Below are 17,094 nucleotides of genomic sequence, written 5' to 3' on the forward strand. Positions count from 1 at the left end.
CAATTAAAAATGGGCAGAAGACATGAACAGATATTTCTCCAAAGAAGACATAGAGATGGCCAATAGACACATAAAAAATACTCAACATCACTCATCATCAGGGAAATGCAAATGAAAACTACAATGAAATATCACCTCAAACCTGTCAGAATGACTAAAATCAACAACGCAAGAAACTACAAGTGTTGACAAGGATGTGGATAAACAGGAACCTTCTTGCACGATTGGTGGGAATGCAAACTCGTGCAGCCACTGTAGAAAATGGAATGGAGGTTCCTCAAAGAATTAAAACTAGAACTACCCTATGACCCAGGAGTCACACTACTGGGTATTTACCCAAAAAATATGAAAACGCTAATGCAAAGGGATACGTGCACCTCTATTTTTATTGCAGCATTATTTACAAAAGCCAAGATATGGAAGCCTATCAGGTGTCTATCAATAGATGAATGGATAAAGAGGACACATACAATAGAATATTATTCAACCACAAAACAAGAATGAAATCTTGCCAGTTGCAACAACATGGATAGAGCTGGAGGGTATAATGTTAGGCAAAGTAAGTCAGTCAGAGAAAGACAAATACCATATGATCTCACTCACATGTGGAATTTAAGAAACAAAACAAATAAGCAAAGGAAAAAAGAGAGGGGGGGAGACAAACCAAGAAACAGACTCTTAAATATAGAGAACTGATGGTTACCAGAAAGGAGGTGGGTAGGGAGATGGGTGAAATAGGAGACTGGGTTGGGGGGGAGGGGCGCGCCTGGGTGGCTCAGTCAGTTTAAGTGTCTGACTTCGGCTTAGGTCATGATCTTGGTTCGTGTGTTTGAACCCTGTGTCAGGCTCTGTGCTAACATGCCTGCTTCAGATTCTGTGTTTCCCACTCTCTCTGCCTCTCCCCTGCTTGCACTCTCTCTCTCTTTCAAAAATAAATATTTTTAAAAATGTGTTTTAAGAAATAGGGGGTGGGAATTAAAGAGTACACTTATGATGAAAAATAAATAAAATGATAAAATAAAACAAAAAACAAAAACCAATAAATGTAACCCATCACATCAAGGCTGACAAAGAAAAATCAAATGATCATACCAATAGATGTAGGAAAAGTATATGACAAAACCCAATATCTATTCATGAAAAAAATTCTAGACAAATAAAGCACAGAAGAGAATTTCCTCATCTTGATAAAGGATACCTACAAAAACCTACATCATACTAAGTGGTGAGACATTTGAAGCTACCCTGCTAAGACCAGGAACAAGGCCAGACTATCTTTCACCACTCCTTTTTTTTTTTTTTTTAAGTATGTTTATTTATTTTTTGAGAGAGAGGTAGAGAACACAAGCAGCAGAGGGGTAGGGCAGGGGAGGGTAGAGGATCCAAAGCAGGTTCTGTGCTGATAGCAAAGAGTCAGATGTGGGGCCAAAGTTGGACACTTAACTGACTGAGCCACCTGGGAGCCCTTCACCACTCCTTTTCAACATCTTGGAGGAACTCCTAGCTAATGCAACAAAATAAGAAAAGGAAATAAAAGGTATACAGATTGGGAACACAAAAATAAAACTGTATTTGTTCACAGATGACATGACATCACTGTTTATATATAAAACCCAAAAGAATCAACAAAAAATTCCTGGACCTAACAAACAATTATAGAAGGGTTGCAGGATACAAGTTTAATACACAAAAGTCAATCAATCACTCTCCTACATACAAGCAATAAACACATGGAATTTGAAATTAAAAACACAATATATTTACATTAGCTCCCCTCAAAATGAAATACTTAGGCATAAATCTAATAAGAAAGTACTATATCTATAAGAGGGAAACTACAAAACTCTGATGAAAGAGATCAAAGAAAAACTAAATAAATGGAGAAATATTCTTAGCTAATGAACAGGAAAATTCAATATTGGCGAAGTGTCATTTCTTCCCAACTTGATCTATAGTCAATGCAAGCTCAAACAAAACCCCAGCAAGTTATTTTGTAGAGACAAACTAATTCTAAATTTTACACAGGGAGGCAAAAATCCAGAATCTAACACAATACCGGAAAACAAAACTGGACGACTGGTTATACCCAACTTCAATACTTAACTATTAAGCTAGAGTAACCAACGCAGTGTGGTACTATTGAAAGAATAAATAGAGCAATGGAACAGATAGAAAGCCTAGAAATAAACTCATAGAAATAACCCATGACTGATCTTTGACAAAAGATCAAAGGCAGTACAATAGAACAAAGATAAAACAGTCTTTTCAACAAATGCTGCTGGAACAACTAAACATCCACATGCATAAAATGAAAAATTAAGACAAAGACCTTATGCCTTTTATAAAAATCAACTCAAAATGGATAACGGACATAAATGTAAAATGCAAAACTTATATAAACCTTCTAGAAGATAACTAACATAGGAGAAAACCTAGAAAACCTCAGTTATGGAAAAGACTTTTAATATTCAACACCAAAGGCATAATCCATTAAAGAAATAGTTGATAGCCTGACTTCATTAAAATTAAAACTTTCTACTCTGTAAAAGAAAATGTTAAGAGAATGGGAAGACAAGCCACACTGAGAGAAAATACTTACAAAAAAACACACCTGATAAAGAACTATTATCTAAAATTTACAAAGAACTCTTAAAACTCAACAATAAACAACGCTATTAAAAAATAAGTCAAAGACCTTAATCGACACTTTATCAAAGATATGCAGATGGTAAATAAGTATATGAAAAGATGTTCCATATTATGTCATCAGGGAAATCCAAATTAAAACAACAATGCACATCCATTAGAATGGCTAAAATCAGAAACAATGAAAACCCCAACACTACTGAAGATTAGAGCAACAGGAACTCTCATTCACTGCTGGTAGAAATATAAAATTGTACAGCCACTTTGGGAGGCTGCTTGGCAGCTTCTTATAAAACTAAATCTACTCTTAACCACATGATCCATCAATCATGCTCCTTGGCATTTACCTGAAGAAACTGGAAGCTTAGGTCTGCACAAATATCTGCACAGGGATGTTTACAGCAGCTTTATTCATAATTCCCAAAATTTAGAAGCAAACACAATATCCTTTCATAGGTGAATGGACAGATAAACTGTGGTAGATCTGGAATATTACTCAGTGCTAAAAAGAACCTTAAGTGCATATTAGAAGTGAAAGAAGCCATATGAGAAGGCTATATAATGTACGATCTTAATTATATGACACTGTGGAAAAGGTCAAACTGTAGAGTAAGATCAGTAGTTTATAGGAGCTAGGGGGAAGATTTAAAAGGGGGAAGGATAAACAGGTGGAGTACAGAGGACTTTCAGAGCAGTGAAAATACTCTGTATTATACCATAATGATGAATACATGTCATACATTTGTCCAAACCCACAGAATGTATAATACTAAGAGTGAGCCATAACGCAAACCATGCATTTTGGGTGATTATGGTGTAATATGGAAGTTTATCAACTTTAACAACCATGCCTCTCTGTTGGGGAATACTGATAATGGGAGAAGCTATGAATAAGAGGAGGCAAAGTATATATTAAAAATCTCTATACCTTCCCCTCAGTTTTGCTGTTAATCTAAAAGAGGTCTAAAAAATTTGAGTTAAAAAAAAAAATCACCCAAGCACCATGGCACTTTAACTAATTAATCAATATCCTATTCAGAAAGGAGCCCACTAATTATGTACTTGGATGTGATAATGACAATATCAAAATGCAATTCAAGCTTCTAAGTGTTTACTCTCAAGTTCTGTTCTTATCTTTTCATAGGCTGATGACAAACAGTTCAAGGAGCACTTTAAGTAGCACTATGTATGCTGGAGAACGTTTAAATTCAGACTTAAAAGAGGAATAAGAATGTGCAAATATCTACAAAGTGTACGTGGCCCATTTAAGAAACAGGAAAGTCACATATGGCTAAGACTAAGGCATGAAATGTAAATATAGGCATGGTAAGATATGATGATAGAAAAGCAGGCAGGAAACCTGAAAGCTATTTTATGGAAGAATTTGAACTAATGGTCTCTAAATTTCATTCATTACATAACCATGTTTGGTATGTGTGTTTATTTACTGTTTTTATACTGACTATTAATATAATCATATTATATAAAATCATATAATACATATACATCATTATACAAATATATAATATTGTAACATATTATATATATGTAAACTATTATGATTTACAATATACTCATACTATTAAATTATCATCTGTACAACAAAAAACAGAACCTAAAGGGATGAAAAGAATTTAAAATTTACATTTTAATTATTTATGATACAAAATTTTTTGTTTTCCCAAAACTGACTATAATATTTTTACTGAAAGTACAGGTGAATATGCTTCATTATTTCTTAGGATCTTATTTTAACATTTTGTGATACAGAGATTCAAAGCACTAGCTCTAAGATCAGTTTGCATATTTGATCTTTAATGGCTGTCATAACAGAAAGAGATAACTTAAAATAAGAATTAAAAATTTTAAAACCTTTCACTTAAAACCCAAAATAAGCAGGTAAGAAAAGATCTGATTTTGTAGATTTTGCCAGCTGGACAATCATGTGATCATCTTTGCATTTATATACTTGGTTTGATATTTTTTTAAAATTCTACCCCCCAGATTTATTTTGTAAACATTAAACTGGATAATAATTCATGTATCCATTTAACGTACAAAACACAGTATTGTGCAGCATTCAGAAAATGAACGAAACATGCTTCCCTCAGGATATCTCCAGTAACAAATGACCATCTGACATATAAAGCAAGGGCATAATAAACAAACAGTACACAGTAATAGCTCTGAAGAAGAAATGTCATAGTGTTCTTTAGATTAAAAAGTAAATATAAAAGTTATAATATTTTCTTCCTACATATCAACATTATCTTGTGTATCACTCCACCTTGGAGTCTAGTTTAGACTTCATTTAAAGATCATAGGAAGTCATTAAAGCAGGTAAAATGAAAGAAGCATTTTAATAAAATGCACTGAAGAAAAAACTGGAGGTAGGGAGGTCAGTTTGGAGGCCATCAAAATAAACTATTTAAGAGATGCTGATGTCTTAGATTGGTGTGTTGGCACTGAAGATATATAAGTGATATAAACTCAATAAGTCTTGATAAATGACTGGATGTAGTTGATGTAGTGGGGGGAAAAAAAACAAAGAAGGGTCATAAGCAACACTCAGATTTCTGGTTTCAGCGAAAGTGGATTCTGACGCCAACTACTGAAATTGCCCAGGTTTCACAAGTTTACTTTTGAACATGCTGAGTTTGAGAAACTTCTGAGATATTCAAAGTTGTTGGTTACACAGGTAATAGAGCCAATGCTTGGGAGTCATCAGTATATGCACAGGTAGTAATGGAAGTCATTGAAGTAAAGGAAATTTCTGGCATAAATACACAGAACAAAAAGAGAATAAAGTTGAATACAGAGAGCTGACTAACACCACCACATAAAGAACAAGTACAGGAAAGGAAGAACTACAAACAAAACTAGGAAATAGCAAAGTGGTAGAAAGAAAATCAAGAGAGTAAGGTATCTCTGAAGTCATATCATATTATAGAAGAGCATTAGAATCATTTTTAAAAAACTTTCCCCTTAAAATATTCAGTTACCTAAACCAACAACATTATTTGTGTAGAAATTACAATCCTAACAACCACAAACATCAAAACCTAGAAATATGGATATCCCTTTCTGCCTGAGGTACAAGCTTAAAACAGTATTTCAGAAAATTTAAACAATTAACAATTTCTAAGATTCTTCATATTAGGCTTGCCAATACATAAATGATAGTATTATATGAATTCAAAACAAGGAATAATTATTAGAAAACAAAATCAGTGCTGTATCCCCATTATGTACTAGACCTGTAAGAAATACTGTCAAAACTGTGAATATTGTTACTTGATCTTATTGCCAAATTTAGATCTGTGTACTTTAAAAACAAATGCTTTCAACCTATTTTGAGGGACATATATGTACAGTGCAGAATACACAGAATAAAAGACTGTTTCATTAACTCCAAAAAGTCTGTAATACTCTACTCAGGAATGTTAACACAAATCTCTAACTAATATAATTCCAAAAAGAATCTCTTTTGCCCTTAGCTATAAAAAAATACTAACTATAATATTCAGAAAAGGGAAAAGAATAAAGCATCATCAAAGATAAATACTTCCATTTTCTGAAAGTTTTTCCCCACTGGGAGTTTTGACATCTTTTGTGGTAAGTCTAGGGAGGTGTTATGTTGGGGAATAAAACATTGTTTTTCTAAAACTATCATGAGAACAAGATTGGCACAGTATTATAAGATTAGAGCTAGAGGAATTTTCCACTAAAGTAGGTATTTTAAGGCTTAGCAATTATAAGAAATACAAGACTTATGAGTAAAATCCCACTTTTAGAATGGGTATCAAGAATTTAGCAGTATTGGATAAACCATGAAACCCTTAAATAACCAACAAGTACATGATTGGCCTCCATATTTTTACCATGTTTCGCTATCTTATTCTCCCCCATCATTACTCCCACTCCTCATAACAGCCCCTTACTCTCTGTAGGTTTTCTCTTTCCTCTTCCTTTACACACGAGCGCACGTGCATACACACACACACACACACACACACACACACACACAACTAAACGTCAAAATCAACAACTCTCAGACTCTATTCAAACTATGATATATATTAATTGTAGGAAATGAAAAATATAAATCAATTATCTCCAGTAATCCCACCAACCCAGAGATAATTGCCAATACATTTTACAACATAGTAGTTCTTAACCTTTTATACTCAGCTCCCTTTGAAAATCTATTGAAAAGATCTGTCCCAGATAAACAATAAATTATTTTACATAAATATTAGTTCATCAATAGATTTCAAGTTATAAACACCTGATCTATGTTATGAGACTTTGTTCTGTATCATACTTTGTAATATGTTCACCCTCTCCCCATTTAACATAAACAGGTAATTATTATCCTATATAATTAATAGTTTTCTACATCATCAGTTTAATGTCTACATTATAACTATATTATATTAATTTCTGGCATATTAAATAGAGTGAATTAACCTAAAGAGATAAAATATGACAACTATCTCACCATATATACCCAGTTGCTCAAATTTTACTACCTGAGGGATAGACAAAACAAATCCAGAAAACATTCTTCCAGATGTAAGTCACTGTACTTGGTAAAAACAGCTAAAATTATATGCGCTTCATTTTTATCTTAATGTGTGTGGGCGCCTGGATGGCTCAGTCATTAAGCATCTGACTTTGGCTCAGGTCATCATTTGTGATATCGGCTCCATATCACCATTTGTGAGATAGAGCCCCGCTTTGGGTGAACTCCACTTTTCTCTTTCTCTTTCTCTCTCTCTCTCTCTCCATCTGCCCCTCCTAGATTCTCTCTCTGCCCCTCGCTCACTTGTGCCCTCTCTCTCAAAAAAAAAAAGAAAAAAATGTATCACCCAAACAGCCAAGCATACTACCTTGCATCTCACAACTATTCAAAACGTATTTGATAAAACATCCATTTTATTTTTTTCAGAAAAGTCTTCAACTAAGCAATATGAAAAATGTCTATGTATTTATTAAGAGTAAATAGGAACCACAAAAAATTTACACATGAATGTTCCTAATATGTTCACATAGGCCAAAAAGTAGAAACACCCCAAATGTCCATCCTGTGATATTATCCAGGCAGGCTACAACACAGATAAATCTTGCAGACATAATGCTAAACGAAAGAAGCCAGACCAAAAGGCCACATATAGTATGACTTCATTTATATGCATTACCCAACATAGGCAAATCTACAAAAACACATAGCAGAGTACTGGTTGCTAAAGCTAAGGGGAAGGCGAAAATAAGGACTGGCCATTTCCTGGGTATGGGGTTTCCCTTTTTTTTTTTTTTTTTTTTTTTTTTTGGTGGAGAGTAGTTCTGGAACTAGATAGTGGTCATGGCTATACAACACTGTGTAAGTAAGTACTATGAACCACTGAATTGTACACTTTTAAACATCATGAACCATTTGAACTATATCTCAAAACTCTCTAAAAAAGAGATTAAATATGGAATAGCAAGTTCAGATTAGTGATCAATATCCAAGGAAATATAATACATAAAATGCACTTAAAAATGATACTGCACAAAATATTGTTACATAATTTCTCTTTCATGAATATAAAGATAACTTTAGATTTTGTTGGAACTGAAGATTATAAGAACAAAAGTTATTTTCCCATACTGCAGCCAAAGTAAAGACAGCTGAGGAGATTCTGTAAAATCTAAAGCCACTGAAGTGGAAGTTACTTTGCAAAAAGAACTGTTAAACAAAAAAATCCAGTTACTGGTACTGTCCAGTTACTTGGGAGTCAAAATAAGCTAAATCAAACTCTGAATCAAACATCTTACATTCTACCCATACTAGGCAAATTAACATTAACATAAGGTAAATCAACATATGTTGATAAAATCAACCAATTAATATCTGTCTTATCTCACACAAGTCACTAAACTTCACTGTACCTCAGTTTGCTCATTTGTAAAATGAATATAAAGAAACATTTCCCTCATAAGGGTGTTGGGAAAATTAACTGAATTAACATATAAGGAAAGTACTGTTAAGAGTGTATGGTACATAATAAATATTATGTAAATTTTAGCTAATAATATTTACAACATAGATAAAAGTTCACAAATCCACAAGGAAACAATTCAGTCCACAAAATATACCAGTGTCTCAATTACTTTTAAATGATCATTTTTTGACATTCATGTCATTTGCAAGATCCATTAACCAGAAGAACCACAGTTAGAATACTGTATGCCTTACACCATTTGGTAAAATACAGAATATACTAATACAAAAATACGACATCTTGAGAAGGAATAGATTTCTTTAGAAACAAGTCCCAAGACGACTTGTTTCTCTTCAACTACCAAAAGATACCTTTCGTCTTTAGTCTGTAATTCTCACCTACAAAGAATTTCGCTGATTGTTTTGGTTTGATCCCTGACCAACAAACCGAAGAAATTTCTGGTGACTCAGTGGTTCTCAAAACATAAGTGCAATCAAACAAGAACTACTGGTTTTAAAACAATGGTTATAAAGTTCTATTTAGAAAAAAGTTGCGACATCGTAAATCTTGCATGAAAATGGTTTCTGAATAAATTATTCACTTTCTAAACTTACATAGGTTCTATTCAATTTCCAATGAAAGAGTTTAAGAATCAAGTGACAAATAAAGGTTTGAACTTCTCTGTATATTAGCTCAAAAACAACAGATCTGAGATAATAAGAATTTGAGATATAGTATCTTTTAAAAGTGAGGCCTCTCTTTTTCACAGTAAGTGAAGTGTAAAAAGGAGAGTTATCTGAAATCAGATGGGAAGTTGTAACACCACACACGAATGGCTGTGGCTCATACGGAGGTAAGTTGGTAGATGTGTGACGTGTATATTTTGTGTATTCCTCCGTGGTTCAGTTGAGCTGGATAGTTTTCTATGTTTGCTTAGTGTTTCTGATGAACAAAATTGTGCATAAGCAAACATAAAATTTGTGTTATGGTCAAATTATTCCCTAATATATCAACTGGGACAAATTTTAGTTTTCAAAAACAAGTATTATAGCAGAACTATTAGAGAATGTTGGCTCTTAAGGAAAAGAATCATAGTCACATTTAATCCAAATAAAGAATAAGGGCAGCTGGTAGTCTCAGAGGAACATACAACTCTTGATCCTGGGGTTATGAGTTTGAGCCCCATGTTGGATGCAGAGAGTGCTTAAATAAATAAAAATAAAAAATAAAGAAATTATGGGTCACCAAAGCAGTTACAATGAGCAGTTCTGTACATCACTGAAAGGGAGAAAAGCAGAGAACGCTATTGATACTAGCCATTCTCTTTAAAACATAAAAGCTGAAGTAATATTAACAAAGCAGCACACCAGAATACAAAACTGTATGTCTATTATGCTCACAGTTAAACAAATAAAAAGCCTAAAGGGGCACCTGGGTGGCTCAATCGGTTAAGCGTCCGACTTCAGCTCAGGTCATGATCTCACAGCTTGTGAGTTTGAACCCCACATCAGGCTCTGTGCTGACAGCTCAGAGCCTGGAACCTACTTCGGATTCTGAGTCTCCCCTCTCTCTGCCCCTCCCATTCTCATTCTCTGTCTCTGTCTCTCAATAAAAAATAAACATTAAAAAAAATTTTTTTTTAAAGCTACATAAATGAAACCTAAAATTAAGGTTACTAAAAAGGAGGATGACTTAGAAGCACTTATGACTTGGCATAATTACTTAATAAAGTAATTAATACTGAATTAAATATATTTGTGAAAACAAAACAACCAGTTAATTACTATGTGAGAATAAAACTTAGTATTTGTCTTAGCTTGTTTCCCATGTTTTTTAATCAGAACCATTCTTGATGGTTGAATTACTTAAATAAAAATGGTAAATTATACACCCTGATTAATCCTACCCATTGCAAGTCATTTTAGAAGTGTCTTTTTTTTTGAAGTGTATGACAGTTTTATTTAGATATCATATTGAGCAGACTATCTATAAGCACACATCTAATAATCTGTCTTGCCTTTGAAAAAAAATCCTTGTTTTAACCAAGGAACTATGAACTTAACCAAGTAAGCATATTAACAAAGTCACACATTGAAAAAAAAAAAAAAAAGCCTACAAATACATGCACTGACACTGATCCATCTTTCCTAAACCTTGAATTTCAGAAATTTCATTATCTCCATCTCCAAATAGTTTCTAAAGATGTTTCAAAAAGGAAATTAGTCAGGGGGCACCTGGGTGGCTCCATCGATTAAGCAGCTGACTTTGGCCCTGGTCATGATCTCACGGTTCCTGAGGGTCTGTGCTGACAGCTCAGAGTCTGGAGCCTGTTTCAGATTCTGTATCTTCCTCTTTCTCTCTCTCTCTCTCTCTCTCTCTCTCTCTCCCCTCTCTCTCTCTCTCTCTGCCCCTCCCCTGCTCGTACTCTGTCACACTCCCTCTCTCTCTCTTTCAAGAACAAAAAAAAGGGGGGGGGGTGAGGAAAACACTTAAAAAAAAAGGAAATTAGTATCAGTTTTTAAGAGATGCTCTAGATAAACAAGTTGATTCAGTAAAATAAGCCTAACTAGATTGAGTGTATAACAAACTCAGTGCTCAAAAAGTACATTCTTGATATTTGTAAGAAAAAATTACATATTAAATTCATAATTTGTAACAGCACACATACAAACTAGTCTTGTGGGTTCTTGTATCTAATGATTTTCTAAGTGTATTCATTTTGAAAAAGAGAGAGAGAGAGAATGAATGAATGAATGAATGAATGAATCCCAAGCAGGCTCTGCACTGTCATCACAGAGCCCTACATGAGGGTCGAACTCACAAACCCCTACGTGAGGCTCGAACTCACAAACCCACGAGATAATGACCTGAGCTAAAATCAAGAGATGGATGCTTAACCAACAACCGAGCCACCCAGGCGTCCCTGTAATGATCTTTTAAGAGTTTGTCTAGCTGTGTACAGGAGATGAGTTATTTGATGTACTGAAAATATTTTCTAACATATGAGGTCAAATTTCTAATCTTTAGCCATTCTTCCTTTTTTAAAATCCTCATTAGTCGGCAGACACAAATCACCAAGGAACATCCATTCCCTAGTCATTGCTACAACTTGCTGACAAATTAATGAAAGTAATGAACTATTGATGCACAATTTAACAAATTCCTCTAGATAAGGAATTGATAATTTCAGATACAGATCTTGAGTTTTATGTTTACTTTTATTTTTTTAGTATTTTTTTCTTTTTAGACAGTATTCAAACAACGAGTTGCTGTAAGTCAGTGAATAATGACTAGAAGCTTTTAAGAATGTATGTTTTATAACAATATTAAACAGGGCTAAACCTTTGAAAGCTGAAAAGTAACAAAACATGCTCTAGGTAACAAAAATAACAAAAGTACCAATACAGGAATAGGTCCCAAGTAAAATGATCTAAAAAGCTTACAATAAACACATACATGATGGAAAACCAATTTTCTTACTGATTTAACACAATGATACATAAAGTTTTTGATGAGTATTTATAAGAAAATTATTCCCTTGTTGATTCTACTTAACACTAATCTGAAAAGTATCAATTATAATTCAACGTTTATTATTTAATAAATAAATACTTATACATTTGTTAAGTTACTGAAGTTTATCTTTATTCCCCAAACCAAAAACTAATGGTAAATTTTTTTTTGGTTTGAGGTAGCCTGAAAATAGCCAAATCAGAGCTATTTGGCAATAATTTCTGGCAAAAGAAAAGATTTCCAGTTTAAGCTATTCATGTTAAGTAGAAATTATTAAGCCGTGTATAAATGTTAGAAGCTTAGAGGCACCTGGGTGGCTCAGTTGGTTAAGTGTCTGACTCTTGATTTCGGCTCAGGTCATGATCTCACAGTTCATGAGTTCAGGCCCTGCATCAGGCTCTATGCTGGCAGTGCAGAGCCTATTTGGGATTTTCTCTCTCTCCTTCTCTCTTTTTGCCCCTACCCTGCTCATGCTCTTGTGCGTGCTCTCTCTCTAAAAATAAATATTTTTTTTAAAATGTCAGAAGCTAAAAGGAATCACAGGTTTCATTATACCTAAATCAAAATTAGTCAGAAATGAAAATTAAAGAAGCAGTAACAAATATAGTTCACCTGAGACAGTTTCAGACCTACTTAATTCAATTACTGATTATCTTGGCCTTACTCCTTTCTACCACTAATAGATATTACGGCCCACAGTAAAACTTAAAAATTAAATCTTAGGGGTGCCTAGATGGCTCAGTCAGTTGAGCATTGAACTCTTGATTTCAGCTCCGGTCCTGATCTCACGGTTTGTGAGTTTGAGCCCCGTGTGAGGCTCCTTGCTGATAGCACAGACATGGAAGCCTGCTTGGGATTCTCTTGCTCTCCCTCTCTCTACCACCCCCCACATCACACTCACGTGCTCTCTCTCTCTCAAAACAAATAAACAAAAAAAATTTTATTTATTCAATTTGTGTATTTATTTATATGTATTAAAATTAAAGTTCCTCTTAATCAATGTTTTATTTTAGATGGAATGTAATAACCAAAACTTTCAACAAAATACTTTAAACTTTAACATACAAATAGAGGAAATAAAAGGTTTTATATGTATGAATTTAAGTAGATGGTACAAGCACGTGTGTTCTGAAGTCAGGTTGTTGGAGTTCAAATCTAGACTCTACTGTTCACTAGCTTTGTACCCCTGTGAAATTATTCTACCTCTTGAACCCTACTTCCCTCATCTACAAAACGAACGTAAATACTGTACCTACTGTACCTATCTTTTAAGATAATTGTCAGAATTGAATGCGAGATTTCTATGTAAAGCACCTTGGACATTATAAACACTTGATAAGGTCTACCATGACTCTATGATTGTTTGCACATGTGTGACCACATCTTCTGTAATCTTTACGACTTCAACAGGGAAAAAGGAAGCTAATAGCCCAAGAATCTCCATTAAACAACTTCTCATATCTAATTCTGCTTTTCTTCCTATACAGGTACATATACACTCAAACACATTTTCTAGTAAAAGCAATGCTCATTGTGCAGAGGACTTGGTATGGTCTGAATGTTTTAAGATCCCCCCAAATTCGTATGTTGAAATCCTCATTTACATGGTAATATTAGGAAAGTGGGGTCTTTTCGCAAGTGCTTAGGTCACAAAGGTGGAGACTCCATGGATGGAATTAGTTCTCCGATAAAAGAGACCTGAGAGGGGCGCCTGGGTGGCACAGTCGGTTAAGCGTCCGACTTCAGCCAGGTCACGATCTCACGGTCCGTGAGTTTGAGCCCCGCGTCGGGCTCTGGGCTGATGGCTCAGAGCCTGGAGCCTGTTTCCCATTCTGTGTCTCCCTCTCTCTCTGGCCCTCCCCCGTTCATGCTCTGTCTCTCTCTCTGTCCCAAAAATAAATAAACGTTGAAAAAAAAAAAAAAATTTAAAAAAAAAAAAAAAAAAAAAGAGACCTGAGAGAGCTCCTGGGCTCCTTCTACCACACTAAGGACAAGACAAGTAGTTGTTAGTCTGCAACCCAGAAGAGGGCCTTCACCAGAACCTGACCTTGCTGGCTCTCTGATCTCTTACTTCCAGCCTCTGGAACTATGAGAAAAGTAGTTTCTGTTTAAGCCATCCTTTCTATGGTGTTTTATTATGGCAGTCCAAGCTAATAAAGATAGTGTAAGTATTTTCAATGTTCAAATATATAAGGGAAACTGATTCTAAGTTTTTATTTTGCTAATTTCATCAGTCCCATACAAATTCATGGTATGTACAGTTTTCCAAGACAGCAGGGTATCTCAGAATAAATCATGGTCAGACAGAAAGGACTATACTCCCACCTACAAATGTAATTTCTTAAGAGCATGATATTAAGGTTTCTTATTTTTCAACAAGGTGTTTGAAACAGTTCTAGTTAGTTAAGCCATGTCTAACTATATGTTGTAGGTCAAAACTTAAGGATTCTTACCTTTTATATCTGCCTGAAACTGTTCGAGATGGCTCCTGTAAAGTAAAAATAAAGACATCAGTTTGGGTGTGTGTGCAAGAACACAATTCCCGATTATATAAATCAGTTAATCATGTCTAATTTTGAAAGAAACTAATATGGAACAAATATCAATACTTTTAAAAATTCACAATGCTGGTCAGACTAAACAAGACTCTACATCTGATTTTTCAGACAAAACCATTCACTTTTTTAAAAGTGTATTTTTAATTTAGAAGATTTTTAAAACTCAGAAAATGGAAAAAGTAAGCATCATTCATCAACCAATCAACTTTTTTTTGGAAGCCAATAAGCATTAAGAACACAATTAGTGGGGCACCTGGGTGGCTCAGTCGGTTAAGCATCCGACTTCGGCTCAGGTCATGATCTCACGGTCTGTGAGTTCGAGCCCCGCGTCAGGCTCTGTGCTGACAGCTCAGAGCCTGGAGCCTGTTTCGGATTCTGTGTCTCCCTCTCTCTCTGCCCCTCCCCTGTTCACGCTCTGTCTCTCTGTCTCAAAAATAAATAAACGTCAAAAAAAAAATTAAAAAAAAAAAAAGAACACAATTAGAATCATATACATCTCCCTCCACTTTTTTTTTTTGCCCTCGATTAAAAAAAAAATTCACCACATACATATAATGATTAATGACTATTTTCAAAGACACCTAAAAATAAAAAGTAAGAAAGTATAATCAGCATAAAAGCTGATGGTAAGCTATCTAAAAGAAAGGTTGCTGAAAGTTAACATTAACCATTGAGGTGGGGAAATTATTACCTTGCAAATAACCAGGCATTTTTCTGTTCAATCTTTTAATAACTCAGGCTCTTCAAATATTTTTTGCAATTTCATTTTAATAAAACCAGTCAAAATGAAATGAGTCGTTTTAAAAACTGTTAATTCTTTTCTTCTAGTTATCATTAAAAATCTCCAAGAGAGACTCTACAGTAAAGAACAAATGATGTTAAAATCAGAGAATAAGCTCCCTTTATAAAATGACTAGATTCCAGACTAAAACAGCAAATATTGATTGCATGGTACAATAAAGGACAGTATACAGTACAGCAAACCATATGGTTAACAGTAAGATTTAGATCCAAGTTCCAACCAGACAGGCTTAAGTAGCTATGAGACTATGGGTAAGTTGTGTTGTTGTTTTTTTTTGTTTGTTTGTTTTTTATGTCTATTCGTTTTTGACAGAGACAGAGCATGAGCGGGGGGAGGGGCAGAGAGAGAGGGAGACACAGAATCCGAAGCAGGCTCCAGGCTCTGAGCTGTCAGCACAAAGCCCAACATGGAGCTCTCAAAGCTCAAGTCAGAGGCTTAACTGACTGAGCCATCCAGGCACCCCTATGGCTAAGTTTTTAAACTTCTATCAGTCTCAGTTTCTCATCTCTAAAATAGGAGTAACATTGTGTATTTTATTAGATTATTGGGGATTAAAGGACATGAATGAACAAAAATTGGCACAACTCCTTTACAATAAGCTTACAATTTATATTCCACAACTAAGACTTTTTTTAAGCAGGAATATGAAAAAATCTTTACTAACTTTTCTATGTGGAATTTCAGTAAATCTGTCTCAATTATTCCAAGTCAGTATATTCCCATTAGGAAAGCTTAAACTGCTTATTTGAATATGTTTACCTCAACTTTTCATGTATGGCATACGTCTTATTTTCTGGAAGACAGGGATTCCCACCTTTGAGTCTTTTTCCTCCAAAACCTCAGCTCAAATAATATACAATCAATATGTATGGACAATGTATGGAAATAACTCCCCTAATAATGTGACACTACAGAAAAGTACCTCTTTGGAATTTACCAGTTGCAGAAAATAACCAGGGGACAGACAGATACTAGAAGTGTCCATATGCATGAGTTTGACCCCTTACCAGGATTACCTCTGGAGAAGCCATGCTTTGACAGTTGGTTTAAAGATATTTTAACTCTCCTTTGGGCATCAGATGTTTTTACAAGAAGGGACTGTAACAAAGCTTAGCAAGTAAACTTTCTCGAAAGAGTCTTTTATCTGTTTGTCATTAAAGTGGCAGTTCCTAAAGACGGGGCAGAGTATTTGTACCTTATACGTCAAACATGTAAAACAAATCTTCTCTGAAAATATCTCTAACAAATAACAACAAAGAATATACTTTATAAAACCTAGTTTTAACATTATTTTTGAAACCAAAATAACTAGGTTAAAATGTTTAGTCACTGGTTATTTAGATAAAGTAAAAAGAAATACTAAGCTTATGTGTATCCATTTAAAGTACCTTTTATGGAATGTAGATGATAATGATTTCATATGAAACTTTTACCCCTAAAGTTTCACAAACAGTATTCAACATTTTTTATTAATCTTTCTCTTTATTTATTTATTTTGGGAGAGAGAAAGTATGAGCGGGGGAGGGGCAGACAGGGAGGAAGAGAGAATCCCAAGCAGGCTCAGCACTGTCAGTGCAGAGCCCGATGC

The 17,094-nt window shown here is 34.5% G+C and overlaps 1 protein-coding gene across 1 annotated transcript in view; it reads right to left on the minus strand.

The window, feature by feature from the left end:
* Positions 1-17,094, minus strand: part of PAWR (pro-apoptotic WT1 regulator) — a 124,768-nt gene that overhangs the window by 12,918 nt on the left and 94,756 nt on the right. Inside the window, exon 3 of the mRNA XM_047066643.1 lies at positions 14,600-14,634. Coding sequence (XP_046922599.1) covers positions 14,600-14,634 — 35 coding nt within the window. The remainder of the gene's footprint in view (positions 1-14,599; positions 14,635-17,094) is intronic.

This window comes from Lynx rufus, unplaced genomic scaffold (genome assembly GCF_022079265.1).
Source record: "Lynx rufus isolate CCGP_SWC_20201006 ecotype Redwood Valley unplaced genomic scaffold, mLynRuf1.p SCAF_7, whole genome shotgun sequence".
NCBI classification, from domain to species: Eukaryota; Metazoa; Chordata; class Mammalia; order Carnivora; family Felidae; genus Lynx; species Lynx rufus.